General features: G+C 40.8%; 1 protein-coding gene across 7 annotated transcripts in view; it reads left to right on the forward strand.

Moving 5' to 3' along the window:
* Positions 1 to 23,773, forward strand: part of si:dkey-237h12.3 (teneurin-3) — a 136,288-nt gene that overhangs the window by 63,186 nt on the left and 49,329 nt on the right. For all 7 annotated transcript variants that reach the window (XM_055016375.1, XM_055016377.1, XM_055016378.1 and 4 more), the window contains 7 exons: positions 4,109 to 4,347; positions 12,160 to 12,285; positions 13,983 to 14,197; positions 19,024 to 19,234; positions 20,329 to 20,430; positions 21,870 to 22,064; positions 23,163 to 23,363. In XM_055016375.1, the coding sequence (XP_054872350.1) occupies positions 4,109 to 4,347; positions 12,160 to 12,285; positions 13,983 to 14,197; positions 19,024 to 19,234; positions 20,329 to 20,430; positions 21,870 to 22,064; positions 23,163 to 23,363 (1,289 nt within the window). The remainder of the gene's footprint in view (positions 1 to 4,108; positions 4,348 to 12,159; positions 12,286 to 13,982; positions 14,198 to 19,023; positions 19,235 to 20,328; positions 20,431 to 21,869; positions 22,065 to 23,162; positions 23,364 to 23,773) is intronic.

The following is a 23,773-nucleotide window of genomic DNA, read 5'->3' on the forward strand; positions in this document are numbered from 1 at the left end:
GCAGGATTCGGTTTGTGTGTGTGTGCTCGTGTATGCGTGGAGTTGTTTGTGGTGAATGCACATGTAAATCCTGAGTCAGGCAGTCATGCTTCTCATCAGAGGGAGAAAAAATTGAACTTTTTTTGTTGTACATCAGCCACGGTGTCATGATTGCACCAGGACTGATTTGTCATGTCTAAGATACCGGCCAACTAGCCTTTTGGAACAGAAAGGAGCTTGCAGTAAACGCTGGTTACTTGCCAAAGTGGATGGTGGTGTAGACAAAGTGGTAATCCTCAAGACATATTTTTTTCATTTTTCTCATGTGTTTTCCTTTTTATTTATTTTGCCAACATCTTTAGTGCCAAGCACACATTTTTGTGGTGATTCCAGAGTTCTGCAGCGTTTTTCTACTTATTTCAGGCTACTGTATAAACTGCTGCTGTGGGCAACACACACTGCTTCTTGTGCAGATGATTTTTGCCAGCAAATGCAAAAGCTTACACAAACAGACATATAATGAAGGGTATCTCAGACACTTATTCATCTCAGAAGGAATTATGCATCACAAATTTAACCTGCAGCAGCTCAAATACACCAGCAACTGGCTTGCAGAGGAACATATCCTCACCACAATTATCCCTCAGATTTAAGCTACAGAGTAACCACCTCAGTCCAGAGATCGTCTTATACTATGTACTAAAGAGCTGAGCTCCTCTTATGTCAGACTTCAACTCGTTAAGTATGATGAACTCCATGTGCAAACAATCTGAGCACTCTGTTGGAGCTCCTCGAGATGGCACCACGCTGATCTCTGCGGGCAGGATGGCACAAAAAAAGCATGGTGGCACTGAAATACATTCACATGGTGCAGAGCTCGCTGTACCAGAATAGCACCTGCTAGCAGACCCCCTGTCGAGAGGGCAGGTGGTGATCTGGAGGAGAGACTTCAATGGCGGCAAGTGTGAAAACCAGTCACTGCAATGTGGAACCACATCTGTAGTCTTTTTCTTTTTTTTGGCCGTATTTAAAAGCGGCCGTTATTATTCCAGCTCTCACCTTGAAATGCTAATGCTAACACAGAACAGCGGCTAATAGGCAGATTACATATTCTGAGGGCTTCGATTCACATTGTTTCTCACGTGCTCTCTCACCCGTACAGCTGGAGCTTAGCCGTAGACAAATCCACCCACTCACTGTTTAGTCTTTTGTCCTCTGTGAGGATGTTTTCAAATGTCATCATGATGACAAGCAATGTTGTGAGAGCAAAGGAGAGCGGGCTGGCTGCTGCTTTTGTGTTACGGGCTCCTCAATGGGACAGACAGGCGTGCACACAAACACACTGTGATCACACAGACGCACAGCCATTCATTTACTCCCTTTCCCTCCCAGTCTCACACTCTCTCTTGATTGTCTCTTTTCCGTCTCCCTCTCTCTCTCTCGCTCACAACGCACCACATTGCTATCACTCGGGCTGGCGGGATTAGCATAGTAATGTGCCTTGTTGCATCACACTGGCTGTAATCAATTACAGCCGGTCATCCCGTGTCTATAGCTGCAGACATTTACACTGGTCTGCTGTTTGTTAATCATGTCCAACAGCATTTCATCTCTGAACTCCTTCAGTCTGCTCTGAAAAAACAAAAAAAATACACAGGCAAACATGAAAACCATCAGCACCAGAACCACTTTAAACGCCAAGTGTAATAAATGTCCAGAAGTTGTCTCGGGGACTCTGGTTCACCCTGTATTCTCATGTACAAAACAGAACGGGGTTATAAATGATGGAAATATAGCTGATTTCCTAGTTTTAAACCACCCATGGCGTGCCATATGTTTCTGGTAATTATATATTCACTCACGTTGTTCAGTTTGTCAATTAGTGCAATTAAAGACTATTTTAGGAATTCGTCACCCGTAGTTTCAGTCCAAATTTTCATTAATGCCGCTTTTTCATTGATTAGTTTAATGGTTGCCAAAATTGTGCCTTCTCTATTTGTTTTGGGTGTCACATGTGTCATCTGAGTTTAGATGCGTTTTGGCTTTAAGACCAGAAGAGCATAATATGTTCATAGCATTGCTGAAATAAAAGAGTGTGAACTTCTCCAGGTTGCAGTTGCGTGCTGCATTGTCATTCCAACTGTGAAACGCGGTAACCTTTAAATGGAATCCCTGTCTGATCATGATGGCACGTGTCATTTGGGCCAGACGATCCGAATCTGACATTTGTTCTTTTAGTCAAGAATTGATCAGAGACGGCTTTACCTCAGAGATGTCCTCACAGGAGATACGAAGGGACCTGAAATATCAGCGACGGCGTTGAGATATGGGCAACGCATCGTGATGAAAGTTTATGATGTGTGTTCTCTTTTCACATGTGGAAAAGAACTGCAGCTGACCAATGTATTATTAACCCTACCCGGCTATATTTTGTCTGAACAAGAAAAAAAAAGAAAGAAGTTGAGGATTTTATGGTTGAAAGACTAATGTTTTAGGTGCATTCACTGCTTCCTTAAGCCGTGCTGACCCACTGTTTCCATCAAATAATCAGTGGAAGGCTGATTAGTAAGTGTTACTACATGGATTTTCAGTCTTTAGCTGCTCAGCTTCAGACTTTTCGCTCAATTAGCCGTTCTCAAGCTCTTTAGTACAGTCAGGATTAAAAAAAGCTTTTACAAAACTTACACGGAGACTTCACAGATGCCACACAAATAATTGATGAGCAAACACTGCTTTATTAGTTTGTTGGTGTTATTTAAATTAGCGGTCGCCATGGCAACACGTTCCTGCAGGGATCTATAGAACGTATAAAACCCGACTTGTGTAAATGTAAAAGGCTTTTAGGAGTAAATACCGAATGCACGGACAAAAAAGCATATCTATACACTTAATCTTTGAAATTTAACTGTTTCATGATCTTGCAGGTATTTGTTTGCTTAAAGTGGCATTTAACTGACTACATGTTTGCGCTTATTCAAGTATTTCTGTGCTGCTGCGTATAGAGCCTTTATTTTATTACAAGATTCTTTGAATTTTTGGTGGTCCTTTCAAACAACTTGACCTCAGCGTTTGTACAATTTTAGTGCCAATTTTGTACCACTTAACCCCAAATTGTTCCAGCTGAAGGAACATTATTGTGGTAGAGCTGGACAGGATGCTCCATTGTAACATTGTGTGTTAGAGTGAATGTGAAGAGGTGAAGTGTTGCCTGTATGATAAAATAAATAACTTATTCAAATGTTATGGGGTTTTTTTTGTTCTTGTTGTTGTTGCATTATTATTTAAAGAGTTATAAATTGGGTTTTACAGTCAAGCATTTACTGAAACACTTGAGCACACATGGTGAAGAGTTTAAGCCTCGCATGTGGTGCTATTCATTATTTGTGGAAAATAAAGTACACAAGCCAGATTAAAACAAAAAAAAGAGAAAGAAATATTGCTTGCAATTGTTGTAAATGCGTTTTTGTAAGACATGGGCAGAACAATGAAATTATACAGTTGTGGATTGGAAGAACATTTGCAATGCATGGTCAATCTGTCCAATTTCCCTGGCTGTCCCCATAAGCCTGAAGGCATTTGGGTATTAATCTCTAAGTAGTGGCAAGAGTGGCAACAAGGCTTAATTCATTTACTTAAGAGCTTTTCACGTGGGGTTTAAAAGTTAATAGGACGATCACTCCGTAGTGCATTTGATTAAACCCTCTTAATTACCCCAGGTATAATGGGCTATTAGCAAAGGCCCAGTTGTAAAAGGGCAAGTGGGAGATGATTGTTTTTATGAGGTACTTTTTGTTCACCTTTTCCAATGTCAGGATTGTACTGGATATTACATTATAGCCCCGTTCTTGGTGCCCTGTGATACACATGGGAGTTGTAGTATTGTCTGGTATGCTGCATTTTTGGTAATTCTTTCGGTATATAAGGCTAATTTGGATTCACATATTGCTATCTGGGACCAATTAGAGACACAACCAGGAACAAATTGAGACTTGACAGAGAAAGACTCATTTGTAGCTGCAAAGTTTAGACATCAGACTTTAAGGATGTTTTCTTGAAACACCTCAGACTATAGCCATCACAATAAGCTGCTCTCTTTTTTTGCTTTTGTTTGTATTTTTTCCCCCTGCAGGCACTTTCTTTTTAAAACGGGCACAGGAACAACACCTTTCTTCGGTGCAGCAGCCCCTGGCTACACCATGGCAACCGGGACGGTGTACTCCACACCTGCGCGCCCTTTGCCCAGAAACAGCCTGTCCAGAGGGGCTTTCAAGTTCAAGAAGTCACCTAAGCATTGCTCCTGGAAGTGCACCGCCCTGATTGCTGTCGGCATAGCTGTGGTGCTGTCCATCATTCTCTGCTACTGTATAGGTAAGTGTTGGATCAGACTGGAAGAGCTGTGAAGTTTGACTGGTTGCAATACATACATAATGATATTTTATACAGATTATCTTTTCTTAGATTTAAAAAAAAGGGGAAAAAAACGACTTTTTGTTCAGTATTTAGTTACTCCTGTCACATTTGCACTCACTTTAGGATAATTTTTCACTGTGATATGAAGTCCTATAACTCTATTGAAATAAAACAAACATGAGTAGAAATCTAAAGAGCTCAGAAGTACCTTATATGCAATATAACACAGTTAAAATGTCTAAATCAGGAGAAAAGAAACAACAAAAACAAAAGTTAGATTGAAGTATAGTTAGATAGAAGTACCCACAGGTGTTACCAATATTGTGGGACGAGTGATGCCTCTAAATGCCATAAATATTTTACTATTTAGTAGGTATTTTTTTAACACTACTGTGCACAGCAACTCTACACACTCTAACTAAATATATCTTCCAACAACTTGCAGACGCCTTACTCCTCTGTTTACTGTTTTTGAGCCTTGCTGTATTTACTTTATTGATCACTTATGTTGTGTTGTCCTCTCAGCCTCTCTGCTCTGTGTAAACACAACCTTCAGTTCACCTGAAAACCAAATTTTCATCTTGTGACTACTGGTCACAGTTTAATCTATTGTGGCCTTGAAGTTGTGCAGGGGAGCGCAGAATGGTTTTAGTTTTTGAACGTTTTAGTGCAAAACGTATTTTGTTTTTTGTCAAATTTCTGATTGAAGTATCACTATTTTTAAGTATTTTTTTGGTGTTTTTTCCTGATAAAATGCACATCAAACATTGAAAAATTAAAAACCTAATGATGCTCTCTGTTTTTTACTTCTGGAACTAATAAATGCTGTAATTTGAACTTTTTTTTTTGTTTTTAGAGAAAACATGCATTTTAAACCCGCTGGTAGGTTTTGGTATTCACAGGGTTAATTAACCATTTAAATCCCTACACCATGTCTTGCAGTGTGACAGCTTTCACATTTATATGGGCCTTGCTTTCAAGGAATTAAGGTTTGATCTGTAACCACTGAACTTTAGGTGACTTTTCTCATCTGTCTGTCTGTCTCAGTCATATACATGCGGAAATACACTCATTCTTTGTCTTTTCTTGCTCTTTCCACACATTTTCCACAACTCTTCATCTGTGAGGTTGCAGACTCTTCTGCCTCATCAGTTCACGGCCCCACTCCTGCTTCCCTTTCACTTACAGCTGTCTTTCAAACGTGCAGCCTTACGGCTCCGTGGTAGCAATTTTAAAAGTTCTCTTTGTCTTCCTGACACTGGTCCACTCACAAGGTTCAGTCCTTGATCATGTTTGGAAGCAGTTCAGCCGGTGAAAATCCAGTCTGTAAACTTCTCACATTGCCAGACATTCTAGGCTGAACATCTTTACTGACTGCAGCCTTAAACCAAAACTTCCCCTTTTTTTATTCTCTAAAGTAAAAAATTAAAAGAGAATTTAGGTCTAAATATCTTGTACTCTAAGCATTCACTGGCAATATTTTTTCCACTATTAGATGCCAACTGCATGGACTGTTGTTAAATGTGTTAATTTGGAACTAATCAGCCATCCAGCCAGACAAAATTAAACATATCCCCAAGCTTTAGCAGATATATTGCCACTGAATGCTTTCTTTTTTTTTTTTTTTTGCCTGATGCAGAGGTGCAGCTCTGCTTGTCACCTGAGTGCACGGAGAGCAGCCGTTATTGTGCCAGGAGCAATACATTTCACACAGTGTTAGGGAGAGAAAACATGACTCCATTATCTGCAGTGGCATTAAGCAATCCTTAGACATGTCATTTGGTCAAATGGAACAAATGATAGACAAGCTGCCTAGAGTGAATGGAGCTGGCAGGGCTGCCTCTTAGTCTGTATGAAGTTTGATGTCTGCCTGGAGTATTTCTATTTCGCTTCCTTTTCCTTTTTGCACCAATTGCAGATGTCCCGATATGATTCAGTAGAGTCTATCTGACTAAGCTCTCCGTCAGATATGCAGCCATTTCCCCAGTACAGCTTCCAACAAGACATTCCTGTTTGTCCTTTTTTGATTGTGCATCATCCCTACACTTCTGATCCCCAGTTCACAGAGCGAAAGCCTCGGGGGAGATTCTGTTAAAACACAAGCATGGAAGGAGGTTCAAATGGTGCAGATGGCTATGTCAGAATGAAACACAAGTTTGGGAGCTGAACTCTTATACCAAAGGAAACAGTTACAAAAAACTTGAAATTTAAAGGAGAAGACCAGGGTCCGCAAAGCCTTTGTTGTACTCACTCAAAACTCACTCATTCGCTCGTACAGGAAATGCTTTCATCTTGGTCAGGAAGATAAACTAATGCTCCTCCTCGATCCCTCCATCCCTTGGGTATTAGTTCCTACGAGAAGCCTTTTGAAATTTTTTTTTTTGCTGCTGCTGCTGCTGTTGTTGGTTTTTATAGGGTTTGTCAAAGCTGACTTCTTGCTAACCTTTAGAATCTTGACCACAGCAATAAAACTGTTACAGATTCATCCCTCCTCATGCCCTCCTTTGTCATCCAAGCCCTTAATCTTTACGCTGTGCCTCTCTCCCTCAGCGGATATATAAGTATTCATCCAGCTTGGAGGCAGGGGAAATGTGACACAGTAGTATAAGGAGAAATATGGCCGATGTTGGGAAGATCCTATAACCAGTGTTTTATTGCAGAACAGAGAGGGAAGTGCTCTCTTGGAAGAGAGGTCATAAATGTGCTATATCAATATCAACATTCATAATGCCTTTATTGACTTAACTGTTTTGTTACTCTTTCTGGTTCACGATCTCATATCATAAAATTAGTATGGATGTGTGCATATATACCGTATTTTACCTTTGCTCCTCTGTGTGCAGGAATCAGTTGCTATTTTTGTTTGCCTCATATGAGCTTCTGCTCGCAACAGATCTGCTCAGTTTACACTGGGAAAATGTGCCGAAACAGTCATTTGTTCAGCTGCTGTCACTAACAGTTCTAGCAGATTGGATTCATTTACAACATTTTCATCCCAACAATCACCAAACTTGTTTAATTGCAGACCTATCGGATGTTGGGGAATTGTATTTCTGGCCTGATTCCAGATCGTGGTGCTTCGTCTCACTTGGTGTTGGGGAGTGTGAGCGTGTGAGGGAGGGAGAGTGAGTTAAACAGATGCAGCCCTCTGCCACTTGCCTCAGGTGTCTGAGAGTGTTTCCACCACTTCCTCTCTCTTTCATCCACCGCCAATTCACCTGCCAGGTGCAATGACTCAAATAGGGACAATGTGCACTCATACTTTAATACATTTCTACTGTCAGCTCACACAGTCCCATTAGTACAAAGATAAGCTCAAAGACAAATACAGACGCACCTGCATCTGTTGTGTTAAAATGGACTGTTTGAAGTTTACTGCGCCATATTATCTGATTTCTGTTTGTTCTGTTTCACGGTTTAAAGATTATACATGTCATGATATCTTAGAAACAAACACTGTGCTGATAAAACGTGTTTTTTATTGAATTAGATTGAAGACTTAATTCTTCAATTCCTCACTAGCAGAAAAGTCACAAAAACTGGACTCTGGCGAACCTCCTGCAATTCAAATGAGGCAAACCTGCTGAGGTGAGGCTTTTTCCGTTCCAGCTCTGCAAACTGGCCTGATTGGAAGGATTTCAGCGATTGTTCAGATATAGGGAGGCCAATCAGGACCGAATCCAGCTTTGATGCTCTGATTGGATGCCGAAACACCATGTGGATTTTCAAAAATGCACTTCAAATTGAACTGCATAAACAACAGACTAAATGTGAACAATATCCTCACTGATTAAATTGTTTCTTCCTGCTTCTTTTACATGACATTTGCTTTTGAATGTCAGACAGATATGGAGAAGATATCAGTTATTCGTGTTTTTAAATGAAGCATAAGACATTGTGTCTTAACTGTTGCTTTATTAAAGTGCATTTTATAGATTTTTCGAATCTAGAGTGAATGTCATTTCCTGAAATCTTTCACGACAAAAAGAGATGTTCAGCTTTGGATTATTTATGTTTCTCAGTGAAGGTCGGTTGATTTAAGTTGTGGCTCTTGTGAAAGCGCTGACACAGTGGGAACTTGTTTTAACAAGGCTGTTACGGGAGAACAGTGGACGGGTCAGGTGTCTCCACTCATGAGTGGAGCTGAGTACGGCGTTGAAGACGTGACTGCTGCTTATATTAATCGAATGCCGGGAACCTCCTGAGACTAACACAAGGAGACATTGAGCTTGCTTCAGTTGCCACAGGACCTGAAGACAAACCTCGTGCTGGTCGATGCATGTGGAGGAGGTGTTGTTAATGCGTTTGAGGTTGAAGGAGACACTGTCCCAGAGAACAGGAATGTCTTAGACACGCTCTGAGCTGTACAGCATATTTCGAGGAGATCCACAGGGATGTTTCTGGGGAGATGTGCAGACAGTTTCCAGCATAAAACAATGTTTATCTCAATAATTTTGAGGCTGTTGTACTCCAAGTTGTTGTTGGCTTTCTGTGACTCCAGATGGGCCACCGTTCTCTCTGGTAAATGGACTAATTATCCTTGGTGATGATAGCCATCAGAATGTCACCTGCATGTTTTAACAAGGAACACTTAAGAAGCTTTTTTAGTGTTTCGTGTTTCCTAATGCCCTAGGTTGCAGAGATAAACATTCTTTTTTGATTTACATATAAATATAATATATAATATATAAACAAGAGAAACTAATTTCATTTGTAGTCCACAACAACACCACTAATAATCCTGTGAATAAGATGTAGGGATTTGCTGTGAGAACGTCCAGGAGGATTTTCTGGGGGGCATGTTACATTTCACGTTGTAGAAGCGTTTGTGCTTCTGTACACTAAATACCATGTAGATGTCAGAGCTCAAACAAGTATGTTGTGAGCTTACAAATTCAGCCTCTCTTACAGCGCCAGTTTAGATGTTCCACAGGGCAAATTTTGACATCGGCGATTAGAGGCTAGCTTTTCCAGCTTCTTGCCCAGGAAGAGAATTGCTCATGGCCCATAAATATTAATTGGACTGGCCTACGCTGCAGAAATAACTTATGCAAATTCATAAATTGAGGGCTATTCACCTCAAGGCAATTTGTTGATGAGGTAAGTGGGGATTCAGGTCCTGCTGCACTAAGAGCAGCAAAGAGCGGAAGGCTCTCGGTGATTCTGTGGCGCCTCTGATACACAAGAGCTCACGGCCAGGCTCTGTTCCCTCTCTGGAGGGAGGCTGGTGATACTAGGAGACATGAGTGCAGAGGAGAGAGTCTCTGCACCTATCGTAGTAAATGAAGTCTGCAGTGCAAAAACCAGCCAAGTGAAGGTGTTTTTCAGACACAGAGACTTCATGCTTTGTGTAGTGCTTTAAATTTTCGAAGGCAAAGTGTATTCATTTTCGGCTCTGCTAGCAGCATGGCCCAAGGGATGGCAGTGTTGGTTGGATTGCTTATTGGATGATCAGGCTGCCCACCACTTTGCACCAGACTGAAATATTATAACTATTGAATGGACTGACTTGAAATAGAAATTCATGAGCCTGAATCCTAACTTTCTGTTTGTACCACGATTAGGTTGACATTTGTGGTTCTGGGTGAAAAGCAGTGAAATTGGTTATAGGTAGTCAGGATCCTTAGAGGATGTATGTTCAACACTTTTGTTTGTGATCAAATATCTGCAAAAAAAAAAACATTCCCTTCAACATTAGCTGTACTTTGTTCCAACACAAGTTAACAAATGTTAGCATACTTAAAGGTTAATCTAAGTTGGTGAAGCTGGTCAGTGTTATCCATGGCAACAAAGCTTATTGTATCCTCAACAAAACGGCAACCAGTCACTGTGTGAGTGCATTGTCTGTCATTCAAAGTGTCCTTTTCATAAAGCTTGGTGTCCTGTCTTCTGCCAGTCAGCTTAGAGACAGATTTATGTCTCGGCATTAAACGGGTCCACTTTCCTAAACAATGCAAGATTTATGATTATGCCACCTTTTATTCGTTAAGTAATGGCTTAACCTGCTTTACTTTCATGCTGTCAATCATCGTGCCAGTTTCTTTTTTTCATGCAGACTGTGTTTCACTCTGGTTTTATGCTCCATGTCTTCACTTGATCCTTGCAATTTGGGATCCTGCTTAGGAGACCATGGTTTCTTGACATTCTATCCTCGGTAAAAGCCACCAACATGTCAGTGTAAGAGCTGAAAATATTTACACAGGAGACTGTACTGTGTGTTTGGATTCAGTGTGAGGGAACATTGTAGAGAACGGTATGATCCTTTGCAAATTATGTCAAATTGCAGATACTGCCTGTCTGGGTTTCCTGTACTGAGAATTATCTGTATTTTGTTAAACATAGCAAATGTTTCAGAACATCTTGAAATGTTATCAATAGCAATTGGAGCGCCCACTGATGTAGCAAATTTGGAAAAAAAGAAAACGAGACATAGATGTACACAGTTCTCACAGGCTTTCACATTGTGAGGTACTGTCTGAGAAAAGTCAGACTTATCAAATCTATTGATGAACCAGTCAGAGACCATTTCTGCTACTGGTGATGTTGCTGCTTCTCATCGACGTTTGCAAAAATGCATTCTGACACCGAGCGTCATGTCGACTGAATGTGCTGGGCATCCAACTCTGCGTTAAAGCTGCATTATTTGACTGAAATTCAAGGCTACGGCACACCTGTTCATTTGATCTACCAAGGACGAGTGCTATGTACGTTCTCACTCAACCGATGCCAAGCATTTTCATCAGTACGCTTTTAACAAAGCACACACTCTATTTCTTAACAAAGTATCTATTCATACTCTTGTCCAGACTAGTTTTCCATCGCACTTTTGGTCTCCTTCACATTTGATATTCTCTCTGGCCCCACATCCACCTCTCAAGTTATTTGCTGCAGTCGATATCCATCTTCCCAGCGAGCGACGGGTGTTGGAGAAAAGTTCCTCCCGCAGATCAAATGGTCGGAAATCAAGATGCTTCCTCAGCATGTTCCCTGGCCGGTGACTTTGAAGGAGGCCGGCCCACTCGCTGTGCTCACAGAAGCACCTCAGCTTCCCAAAACAACAAGTACACAGTTTGATTGCATCCAATACTGTGACAATAAAGCAGGTTATCTGAATAAAAGCCAGACACAGTTTAGTTATGTAACAGAGCTAGAGGAGTCTTGCAGAATCCTACTCTCTCACTTCCCCTCTCCTGCTGCGAGTGTCTGTCTCAATACACTGCCTCACGCTTCCTTAAAAGTGTCTTTCTGTCTCTTCCTTACTCTTCTTCTCTCTCTCACACGGACACACACGTGGCTGCAACTGTGTCCTTCCTGCTTTGTATTAGACTTGAACAGTTTAAGACATTTTCTGCTTGTATGAAGCAGAAGCTTTGTGTCAAAATAGAAATTCTGCCTGCTGCTCTCTTTAATACAGCAGTTGTTTGTGTGAAGACACTTTGGAGCGTTAATGAACAGCGCTCCCCAAGGAAACATACCACAGCAAGTATTGATCGAAATGACTTTGTCTGGCCCGTATCAGTGCTGTGTTTACAAAAAAGCCACCCATGGCAGAGTAGCCACTGAAAACAGAATTTTAACTAAAACACTGGGAGTTAATCTTGCTGTTTTCTGCCTGCTTTGGATCCATCCATTGGGATCGCCCGCCGGTCTTTTGTGCTTAAGTGACTTGATTGTTTTTGGGCAACTAGTTGCGTATTTGTTTATCCATTTCTACAAGCCCGCGCACTTTTTTTAATTAATATATTTCTTTTTTGTGTGTGTATTTCACAGCAATGCACCTTTTCGGCCTCAATTGGCAGCTCCAAGAGTTGGACAACCAGCCGGCTTTTGAAAACGGAGGAGTTGGGAAGACAGGGCCCACTCAGTCTAGCATCGTGACAGCTCTGGCTGCTGATGGTGAGGAATTAAGAATGACATTTAAGATTGTGTTAATGCACAGTAATAAATCGGTTTGTTCTTTTGTTGGCTTCAGTGTATAATCGAAATTTTGTTATGGTCAGTGTTTTTTGGCATTGCTGTTAAAATATTCTATATGTTATGTTATCACGGTGATTTTTTTCTTTCTTCTTCCCAAATGAAAATATTAAACTAAAAAAACAAAACAAAACTAATGGCTTGGGGTGTCGACTAGCTGTCAAATGCTCTTGGACGAATACTTGCTCTCAACTTGTCAGGAAAAGAAGGCTGCCTATAATTAATGCTTTTAAAAGTTAAATGCATAAACTTTTTTTTTTCTTAAGGGTTAAGGGATCTTTAAAGCACCAAAATCCAAATGAATGAAATCAAGGAAAGGTTCAAATGATGATTAAGAAAGACAAATTGTAGAAGCAAAACATTTAGCCCCCATGTTCAGCTCAATGCCCAGTCCTTAGAATTTATTGAGATCTTTCACATTCTGAATATTCATTGACTGATTCCAGACAGCTTTGTATTCCCTAATCATAATCTTAGACCATTGTGTATTCATCAACAAGCAGGCAGGCCATCTCAGCTCACCTTTACAGCAAAAGCCACCAAATTAATCTCTAAGCACACTGCAGCATTTAGAATGCATGACCACGAAAGCATTAATTGAGTTGAGTAGGCCAGGCAAAAGCTCAATTGTTTAAACTCGGCTAGATTTAAATCCTCATAAGTACTGCTAATTAAGATAGCATGAGGCAGGTTTTGGACTGTTTAAAGGCAATCAATAGCCAGCTATTATTCTCCCCAGAGGTAAACTTGGCTTCCAGTCTTCACTTTGACTGAAGCTAAAGTGACAGGCAATGGCCTCATTACACACACAACACAGAGGCATGCAAATAGTGGAGGTCTGGCGCAAACAGATATACTCACAGCTACAGTATACATGTGTTCACTCACTAAAATGCTTCTGAACAGAAGGAGCTGCACATGCTGAGCTGTTTATGTTGCAAGACAACTTCGTATCATCCAGCTGCATTCCTTCCTCAGAAGAGAGCTTTCGATGGCCAGAACTTGAAAACACTTTACTGATTTTTCTTTTTAGCAATGAAAATTGTTCTTGGAAGACCACTTTGCAGGCTACAGTTTTTCATATGACCATAATTCATGCTAAAACCCACCAACTCTCTGTCGTTGGCACTGTAAGGACACAATTTAAGGACACCATTCGCCAAATTGTTTTGATTTGCTGTTACTGCTCTAGCAAGGTAGTGCTCAGTATATCTGACAGATTCCATTTAGACCTTATCTGATACGAAGTGTTACTCTATGAGTCACCAGGACCAAAGAAAAGAGTCTTATAAAAAGGCAATTATATCTGGTCCACTTTTTTTTAGCTGAACAGTGCATCATGGACCACAGGGAATCATTACTTTTAATCCTGTCTTGCTTGGTTACTGCTCATTTGGAAAAGATAGAACCGTCTTATTGTTATGTCTGTGCTTGAATAAAGGAATAGGATTACACGAGAAGGTAAAAGATAGTGTGCAGCATTTACAGATATCAAGAGATCCAAGACTTGCAAATATCAAGAGTACAATTCAGATCTGAGTGTGATGTTTTTAGCTGATGGCATGATGACTATTTTACATCATATCAGTTTAATTCTGCTTTGTGTCTCTGTCTTGCAGGAAGGAATAACGTGCTCCATCAGGAGAACAACTCCATTGATACTGGACAAGTCGACATAGGGAAGAGGGTCGGTCAGAGCGTCCCACCTGGGGTGTTCTGGCGTTCTCAGCTTAGCATGGAGCAACCACGCTTCCTCAAGTTCAACATCTCGGTACAAAAGAACGCACTGATTGGAGTTTATGGACGAAAGGGTCTCGCACCGTCTCACACTCAGGTAAGGGCTTTTAAAAAAGGCTTATTAATCAGATTTTTGCGAGATTGAAGACACTGTTAAACTACAATGTTGCTGTTATTTAAGGTGCTATTTAACTTTTGCTTTAAGTTGGTAAAGGATAATTTATAAGGAAAAAATAAATATCTCTTTAATTAAATACTATCAAGGTTTTTGCAGCTGCTTGATCTGTTGAGACGAGAAACTTGCGGTTGCTAATGTTAATTAAAGTTAAGAAATGTTGATAGCTATTGCTTTGTAACTGACATTACTGGGTCAGCAGACAGATTTTAAGACTCTGGTGTCTGCCTGTGCTACTGTTAGAATACATTTAGGCATGTCACAGATTAGTAGTTTTATTACAGAAGCAAATGAAGGGAAAGTCAATGATTTCCTTCATACCCGCCAATGGCCACAGTTGCTGCTTTTTCTTGCATTTATAATGACCTCACCCTGCACTAGAGGGTATAAGAAACAGACTGAACAAAAACCCAATATTGTGAAGGTCCCCCTTCTGCCACTAAAAGAAGACACTGGATCTGGGGCTGTCCTGTTGTGTCTGACACTGGACAGTTAACAGCAGATCCTGTGGGTGCTGCTGGTTGTGGGGTGGGGGGCTTCATGGATTGTGCTTGTGCACCTTCTAATGTGTGATCATATTGGAATCTGACGAGTCCAGCCAAGTCAAAGCGTTGGTGTCTTTATCATGCTCCTTGAGTTGTTCCAGAGCAGTTTTTGTGGTGAGGCAGGGCACATTCTGTTGCTGGGGGAGGCTGCTGCCGTCTGGCAGAGTGGTTGCCATGGAGGGTGTGCTTTGTCTGCAGTAATGCTTAGGTGGGTGGTATGAGTCAAAGTAATAGCCATGTGAAGAAGGTTTCAAAGCAGAACATTGTTGCATAACTGCATATTTTTATTTATATAGTCATTTATATATATATATATATATATATATATATATATATATATATATATATATATATATATATATATATATATATATATATATATCAAACGCCTTTTTGTATGACTATTATATATTTTCCAAATTGGTTTCTGTCGTTAGAAATAATCTCTGTTGGCTTTATGTCCTGAGCAAGGTTCATATTCAACAGGAATTACATCATGTTCAGGGTGTAAATGTGTTTTTAAACTTTCATCATTTATTCACTTTACCGTTTGAACACAACACAACACTGACATATTTATCAAATTAAAAAGATGTGATGGTAAACACATGATGCGCAAGTCCAATACTGACTGAAGGTAAGATAAGATAAGATAAGATAAGCCTTTTGTTAATCCCACAGTGTGGAAATTTGCAGTGACATACTTTTTTGCTCTGTTATGGTCTCTACCAACTCCCTAGGAAAATCTCTGTCTCTTTATCTGTTAAATGCTCTTTTATCTTCACCACTACGTCTGTGTGCCATCTGGTGCTGGGCAGATAGTGTGCATTGGTTTATAGAGATTTTTCGCTAGGAATGGCTGCCTGCTGTGTATGGAAAAGACCCTGGTAAGAGCAGTGAGACTGAACCAACAGTAAAGTTTGTGAGCTGTGAAACCTCTCAGCAAATGCTGTAATACGTTTTAATATTAATAACAACAATCATCTTTGGGTTTTATCACGAGAAATGACCCTTTTCATATTAAACACAGCCATGCGGTCGGCGGTTTATACATGAACGTAATTATAACATCTTTAAGGATGTGAAGAGGCCACTTCACTGTGTACTTAAGAAAAAGTGGAATCACAACAGTGCATGAAAATAAAAAAAAAACTATGATAATTATAACTGTGTCAATCAGTGTTCATTCATATTGCTTATTGCGGTATTTATCTGCCTTCATGGGTTTACTTACTTTAAATTTTGAACGTGTGTATTTGCAAATTAGCACTTACTTTCCTTTTTTCTCCTTTGTGTCAGTTTGTCTGTGTGTGGGCTTGCATGCCTTTTGCTTTCACTAAATGTCTGCCATTTGCAAATTGAAGTGTCTCCAAAATGTCTGATGTGTCACTTGAATGACATTTCTGGGCATCTGAATGTCCGATGTCTGGTGATGGTGATGGAAGCACTCAGACAATGGCTATTTTCCACCACACTTGACTGCAAAAGCTCTTAGCTTCACCTTCTCGACATTCTGTCTTAGTAAAGATGGGCTTCACTCAAGTGTAGACAGTTAGGGCCACTCTCTGATGGAAGAAAGTCCGATGAGAGTGACAACAGGTAAGCTGCATTGCACTTTCAAGGTGAAAAAAGGAAGCCCAACAAAATCAAAGACCAAAGGGTACTAATGAACAAGACACTACTTTTGTGTCACGAGCAATTGTTGTACAGACACTCAAGCTTGTCAATGCTGGACACTGTGTCCATTGTGGCCACTTCTAAATTACATTCCGCTCAGGTACTGGGGGCACAAATCAATGCATTTACTTAACTGAGCATGAAAGACCCCAATGAGAGATATTGACTGTTCGTCGTATTCACAGCTTGGAAGACAAGACAGCGTTTAAGTGCAACAGCCTTTCCACCTTTCTCAAATATAGACTTCCTCCATCTGCTATTGAGTGTCTGTCTGCGCTGATACAAACCAGACAAGTTAGGAGTAACAAACTTTTTAAGTTTTTCTCTTTGGAATTTGTTGCACCAGACTAAGTTCACTCAATCTAAAGGCTGAAGAATTTACAGGCGCTGAGCATTCCTCCTCTGTCCATGGGGCATCTGGCAGTCTCTCCACGCTTGGTCTCTTGACTGTTATTCACTGGTATTGTTGTACTGAGATGAGTTGGCGGGCTTTCACACCAGCTAATCGAGATGTATGCACTTGGCCAGGGGGTTGAGGGCTTGTGGGATGAACTGTTTTATTATTTCCCCCAGAAGTCAACAACACAAAGAAGTCAACTTCCGCCAGGTTAATATCCATACCCTGCCCCCTGCTTTACTCAAAGGGGTTTAAATCACAGCGCTGACTTCACCTGCCCCTCGCTTAATGCTGTCTTTCCTGCAGTCAACTGAATGGTTGCTTGGGTCCATGTTGGTCACATTCCTGAGCACTAAGTCCAGTTTTAATGCTTTTTTTTTTAACCATTTGGGAGCCCATTGTGTTCCCACAATGAGGCTGCATATTTTATACATCCAGGTTTAAACTGTTCATTCATCAGCGTTTGACCACTAGAGGACAAGTAGTTATTAACTCAGCTTGCACAATTAATGTTAAAAGTTATTGGTTTTGCAGTGACATATTTATTGCTCTGCTGGTTCCCTGTTTTACTTTTTCTAAAGAAAAAAAAGATCCTCCATTGTTTCTTGCTGATGTGCGCCTTTATCACATTCATGTCTTGTCACTTTTTTTATTGCTGGGAGCATATTATGAGCTGCCCTTGCCATCAGATATCCCTGTGATGACTCTGAACCGCAGTACCACTTTCCCTGCTGAAGGAAACAGATGGGCTTTATGTGCTGGAAATTTCAGTGACAATCGATTTAAACTGATCTACTTCTTTTATTTAAAAAAAAAAATTAATCACATTTTTATCTTTTACTTTCATGTTATAAAAATGTAGTGTCTTACCAGTTAGAAACAACTGTGCCTGAAGTTTAAATTTGAAATTCTTCGGCTGCGTATCAGTCAAAAATCAATGGCTTAAGCAGGTCATCTAAGCCCTCCACAAACAGCCTCATCACTGGATTTAAACTGAAACACTTTTAAAAACAGCTCCAGTGCCAATCAGTATTCATCACACTCCTAAACAGCCCACAGATTCTGTTCCAGCCTGAGTCTTCACTATAGGCTCAGTACATCTGTGTAGCTAACAACTCCTTTAGCCAGGGGATCTGCTGTCTTCATCTGCTGAGCTCCTCTGCAGCCTATAGCCTGTTTGGAGATTGTTGGTATGTGTTGCGCTGTTTTCTGCTGCAGTGCTCCGTACCCTTCCGCCTCAGTCAAAATGAGGTTCGGGTGTTGAGCAGGTGCAGTGTGAGCAGATGCACTGCTTTATTCATTGGCAGGAATAACTCGTTATTCCTTGTTTACTCTGGAAATCGATGTTTGTTTCGGGAAAAAAAAATGTAGAGATACCGTTTTGCTGAATTTCCAATGTATACAAAAGCAAAAATATGCCAGAGGGTGTATATTTTGTTATAGTTATTTTTATTTTGTGTATGTACTATAATGTCATGTGTTCAGTTCACTATATAGAAGTTGTTTCCAAATCTTTTTCTTAAGAGAATCTCTATATCATTACAGATAAGCAGTCAAACTGTTAGAAAAAATTAAACATCAGTGACAGTTTATAAAGCTTGTAAATCCACTTTACTATTAACTTTAATTTGAAAAATAGCAAAACACTTGGCTCAATAGTTTATATTTGTGTTTTATATTTTGTGCAGGCGCACCAGCACGGAGCAAATCAGAATTTTAAGTACTTGCATCTACACACCGCATTATCAATGTTAATTTAACAGATTGCCATCATGTCTGTAAGTGCGCTCCCATCAGAGTTAACAATGTATTTTTGGAACATTTCTGAGCATTTGCCCCGGAGCTATATCAGCTCTATCAGTATACAAACACGTCTCCAAACAACATCTATCAACTCCAAATAACTGTCACCGAAAAATCAACATTTATTATACTCGAATATTTGCTGTGCACACAAACCTGTTCTGGATGTGTCTTGCGTTAGAACTTTGCAGAGTTCCTGTCAAGCTGTTGGGGAAATCACTAGCTGCATACAAAGCATCCAGTGTGAAAAAAAATAAGCTGTTTGAACTCTGACATTTAAATAACACTTGCATCTTGTGGGATCTGGGCGGGGTGTTGTTTTGTAGTATGACTTCGTGGAGCTATTGGATGGCAGTCGGCTAATCGCTAAAGAGCATCGGACTTTAAGTGAACCAGACACAAGGACTCGACTAGATCACCCAGTCTCCATCCACCAAGCCGGATTCATCCAGTTCCTGGACTCAGGGGTGTGGCACTTTGCATTTTATAACGATGGAAGAAGTGTGGAATCGGTGTCCTATAACACCATCATCCAGGGTAAGAGGACACACATCTGCTGCGATGGCTGATGAGTGTGATTGGAATGATGTGTAATGAGCAGTTTGAAAGACTTTAATTTCCTTAAGCAGCTGCGCCGGCATGAACAAGCACTTACATTGTTGGAAAATCTGGCAGCCACACAAACAAGCTGAGGTTTTTGAAAGTTTGAGCCACCTAGGAGGCAGATCTTGGTTTCCATTGGAGGGTAGTGGATTATTGTGCTCAACACTATAATACAAGCCCATATACAACATTGATCCTTCCCTTCTAACAACTTCTTCAGTGTTCTGAAGTCTGTGAAATTTCCTTGTGGGTTTTGAGGTAGGAAAAACACTAAAGTTGAGTTAACGTTTTTCTTTTTCTATTTCCTTTGGGGGGTTCTATTGATCCGGCTCTACAAATATGAAGGTATCGATGTGAGAGGTCAAAATTGCCTGGGTCCAGCACTGGCTCAATGAACATCCGATACAAGCTTGTGTAATAACAAAAAAGTTGGCCCCTCTTAACGCTGATCAAAATGAGGGTCCCAGCCTTTTGGGGGTGCCCTTTATGAGCGATGGTCTGTTGAATGAACACCAGATCTGTCTGTAGGATATGTCAGATTAACTTCAACTCGGAGAGGATTTTCGCTGTAAACACTCAGGAGATTGCATGGCTTGTGCGGGCATGATCAGTCATTCAAGGGGTTGGGATGGTGGCGAAGCAGTAGAGGAGACAGGAGGAAAGGAAAATGTGTCAAAGAAATGGAATTATTGGGTCTAATTTAAAATGCTTGTGTGGCTTTTACTTAACATGGCTTAGATGGGAACAGCCGGGCTGCAGCATGCTGTTATGGAGGCTTAGACCTTAGTGGGACATGGACAAATAGCTGTAAATGTATGCCATGCCTGGTACAAACACTGCAGATAAGAGATGCTTAGAAATCCCAAATTCATGCAGGCGAAAAAGATAAGTTGGTGGCTTGGTTGTCTCGCAGTGTTTATAAACTGCACACTTGTCAAATGTTATATTAAAGAGAAATTTCAGATTTGTCCAATATGACAATCCAATGAGTTATTGATAGTTGGATTTGCACACTGCTGTACTCACAGAATCCGTGACGGAGTGCACACACAACTGCTACGGGAATGGAGAGTGTGTGGCGGGATCGTGTCACTGTTTCCCAGGATTCATAGGACCATACTGTTCCAGAGGTAATTACTCAACTTTTCCATTTATCTCAAGAGTCAGTTCACCCAAATTTTGAACATTTTTTTCTCTCTTAACCAGCCAGCAATGGTTTCGATTATTGTTGCCCAGGTTTTCAGATATCTGAGATTTGTGTTGCCGCCCATATATAACTGGAGTTTGTTCGAGGTGTTCAAAGCTTTGAAAAAACTCAAAATGAATTTCCGTCTCGAGAGCCTAATTGATAAATTTCCAGGACCAACAGTAGCTTACTTTGGTGTATATGTCAACTGGTAGGTAACGGTAAAATCTCAAACCAGGAATGCCACAGTTGCCTCTGTGACAGTTTAGAAACAATCTCACTATTGTGTTGCCTGCTCCCTAGAGAGCACAAGGAGAATGTCCACAACAACACACATTTCCCTGTGTATTGCGTTTAGCCCTTTTCTGTGTGCAGACCCAGATTTCTGTCTTTGAGCTGCTTAGATAATTTTGAGGTCTTTCCTCCTTTTGTTCAAAATCCTCTGACACTGTTAGCATTCTGGCTTGTGGTTGATTAATTTGTTCCTAATCAACTCGACTCAATCTGTGACTTTTTGTTTCTTTTCTCACAACTCTCAGCAGACCTGTTGCTGCTGCAATTTGCACGTTGTTGTTCTTGTGCAGCGTCACCAATACATACAGCATCCACAGAGCCTTTGTGTATTGTAGAAAAACAAGTACAGTCACATTTTTAACATTTTGGCATCAACTTAGTGCCACAGAAGGACTCCTGATTTGCCTGATGATTCATTAGGCAAATTGTACTGTTTACCTGGTGTGATGGTCTACTACCGTAACATTGCACCAATAAATTTATGATTGCAAGTTAGACAAAGTCTGTGTTTGCAGCTGGTCGATGTGTTCTTCCCTCTCTTACATCACTGCTTCATGACATAGATGTGCAAAGAGTTCCCTTGTGATCAACTTAGTGCCAAAATAGTGCATCTCGTTACTAATCAGGTATGTCAAAATTGCAAATGAAACCAAACCTATCTGTGTAGCTACATGTTATATCTTTTGGATGAACAGACTTTTAAAAAGAAAAGTACCCCAAACCTAAATCTGCATCTTGAAATTTACAAACGCTAATGAACTGCTGAGTTTAAAGGAATATCGGTGCGCTAATGATGTAGTTCTATCTACGAACAAAATCTGCCAACCAGCAACACTAAAGAGACTCCAAGACAATCTCTTCATTCAGGCAAAGCCAGATGGAGTCTCCAAACTTTATGCTAAGCTAAGCTAATGGGCTATTTGCGCCGGCTCTAAGATTTGAAATGTAGACATAGCATATCCAAAGTGTTATATTAAAAAAGAGATAGCACTGAATTTTTTTAATTGCACGACAAAAATTAGAAGCATAAACTGGCTGATCCTTTTACATTTTGTTGATGGATTCTTTAAACCCGCTGTCTCTCCTCAGCCGCCTGTCCGGTGCTGTGCAGCAGTAACGGCCAGTACACCAGGGGGCGTTGTCAGTGCTACAGTGGCTGGAAGGGCACCGAGTGTGACGTTCCTGCCTCCCAGTGCATCGATCCTCAGTGTGGGGGGCATGGACTGTGTGTGGCAGGAAACTGTGTGTGCAACACCGGCCACAAAGGAACCAACTGTGAACAAGGTAACATAAAAAACTACATTTAAAGCAGCTAGATACAACATATTCTGTGTGCGGCTCAGGGGGAATTGACACAGTCCATTGGTGAAACAATTGGTGTTTTCGACTCCACCGAGCAGATAATGCTGTGGATGTTGCTATTGATACCGTGTGTATAAATTAACTCCCTCTTAGTGTTTAGACCACATCAGTGTACGAGCTGGAACACACTGTGCAGTGGCCGTTGACGCGGTCACCTATTGGAAGGCTCCACAGATGAAGACACCTGTTTAAATCGATCAGTCAATGGCATGTGTTTCTCCGTTTACTAAGAAAGGGCTGCTTCTTCTTTCTTGTCAACCTTTTCCACCTCCTCCCTCACTTCAATGCATTTAACTTTATTGATCTGCATGCAGACAAAAGGCAGTTATCAGCTCAGATTTACATGTGGGAGCTGTTGACCTTACATGTAAAAAGCTATTGAGTTCATTTAATGAATATATTGCGTTTTTTCTTCCAAGTGAAGCAGTATTGGAAGGAAATATATATGCGAGTAGAATGCATTTGTTCTAAGCTTGTATATTGCAGCTCTGGTTTGATAAATGAGTTCAGGTAAATAATCACTATCAGTGTCCAAGTGGATATAAAAATGCACACAGCAATCGACTCCAGGGGAAGCACAAAAACGTTGTTCCAAATTATCCCTTGTTAGTAATGGGTTGATTATGCTGGTCATAATTGCCAATTATTAACTTAGATCAGCTAGTTGATCTGCAGATTGTTAATAGTAATTGATTATATCTGTCTAGACACTAATTGTGCTGCTTTTCCTAGTGCTTATAATGGAGCATAATTATACTGTCAGTATGTTGGAAGTACCCTATAATATAGCGTAGAGGAGCTAGCTGAACATAGGGTGGAAAATTACTACCGGCCACCACCAAACTCTGCAGACATTTCAGCTGTGGCTCCCCAGCCATCATCTGGCACTCGAGCTTTTCCACTCTGAAATGATTTTTGGCTGGTGGCAGACTCAAAGTGGCCGGGGTAAATAAGTAGGTCTGATATCCCATCTCGAAGTGGTAAACTGACGCCGCTGTCACCGTCACTGTGTGTCTTCAGTGGACTGTGTGGACCCGAAGTGCTCCGGTCACGGAGCCTGTCATCATGGTGAGTGTCACTGTAACCCGGGCTGGGGAGGGATCAGCTGCGAGATCCTGAAGAGCACTTGTCCTGAGCAGTGCTCCAGTCATGGCACCTTCAACACCGACTCGGGAACCTGCATCTGCGAGGCCAACTGGACGGGTGCCGACTGCTCCATAGGTCAGAACACATTTCACCTGTCTTTCCATCACTTAACGCCATTATGTGGAGAGTTTGTATATGATTCAAGGTTGCAGGAGATAATTATTTTCGCAATCAATAAAACTGCAGTTACTTTCTCAATTCATAGTCTGGCTATTGAAAAATAGGGAAAGAGACTTTCTTCAAGGCCAAGGTGGCATCTTCCATTGGCTGGCAAAGATTAAATATTATGAAAAAAACAATCAAAAGAATTGAGATTTTGGAAAAAGGGTCATGTTTGACCTTTTATGTTGAAAAAAGACCTTCAGATTAGTTGCGGGACACTTTTCTGTTCATCGACTAATTGATCGAGGCTGAGTTTGAGCTACATGCGGTATTCGTATTTTAATGATACAAGTTCAAGAAATGTGACAATTGTTTCATCTTTT

Source organism: Amphiprion ocellaris, chromosome 13, assembly GCF_022539595.1.
Source record: "Amphiprion ocellaris isolate individual 3 ecotype Okinawa chromosome 13, ASM2253959v1, whole genome shotgun sequence".
NCBI lineage: Eukaryota > Metazoa > Chordata > Actinopteri > Pomacentridae > Amphiprion > Amphiprion ocellaris.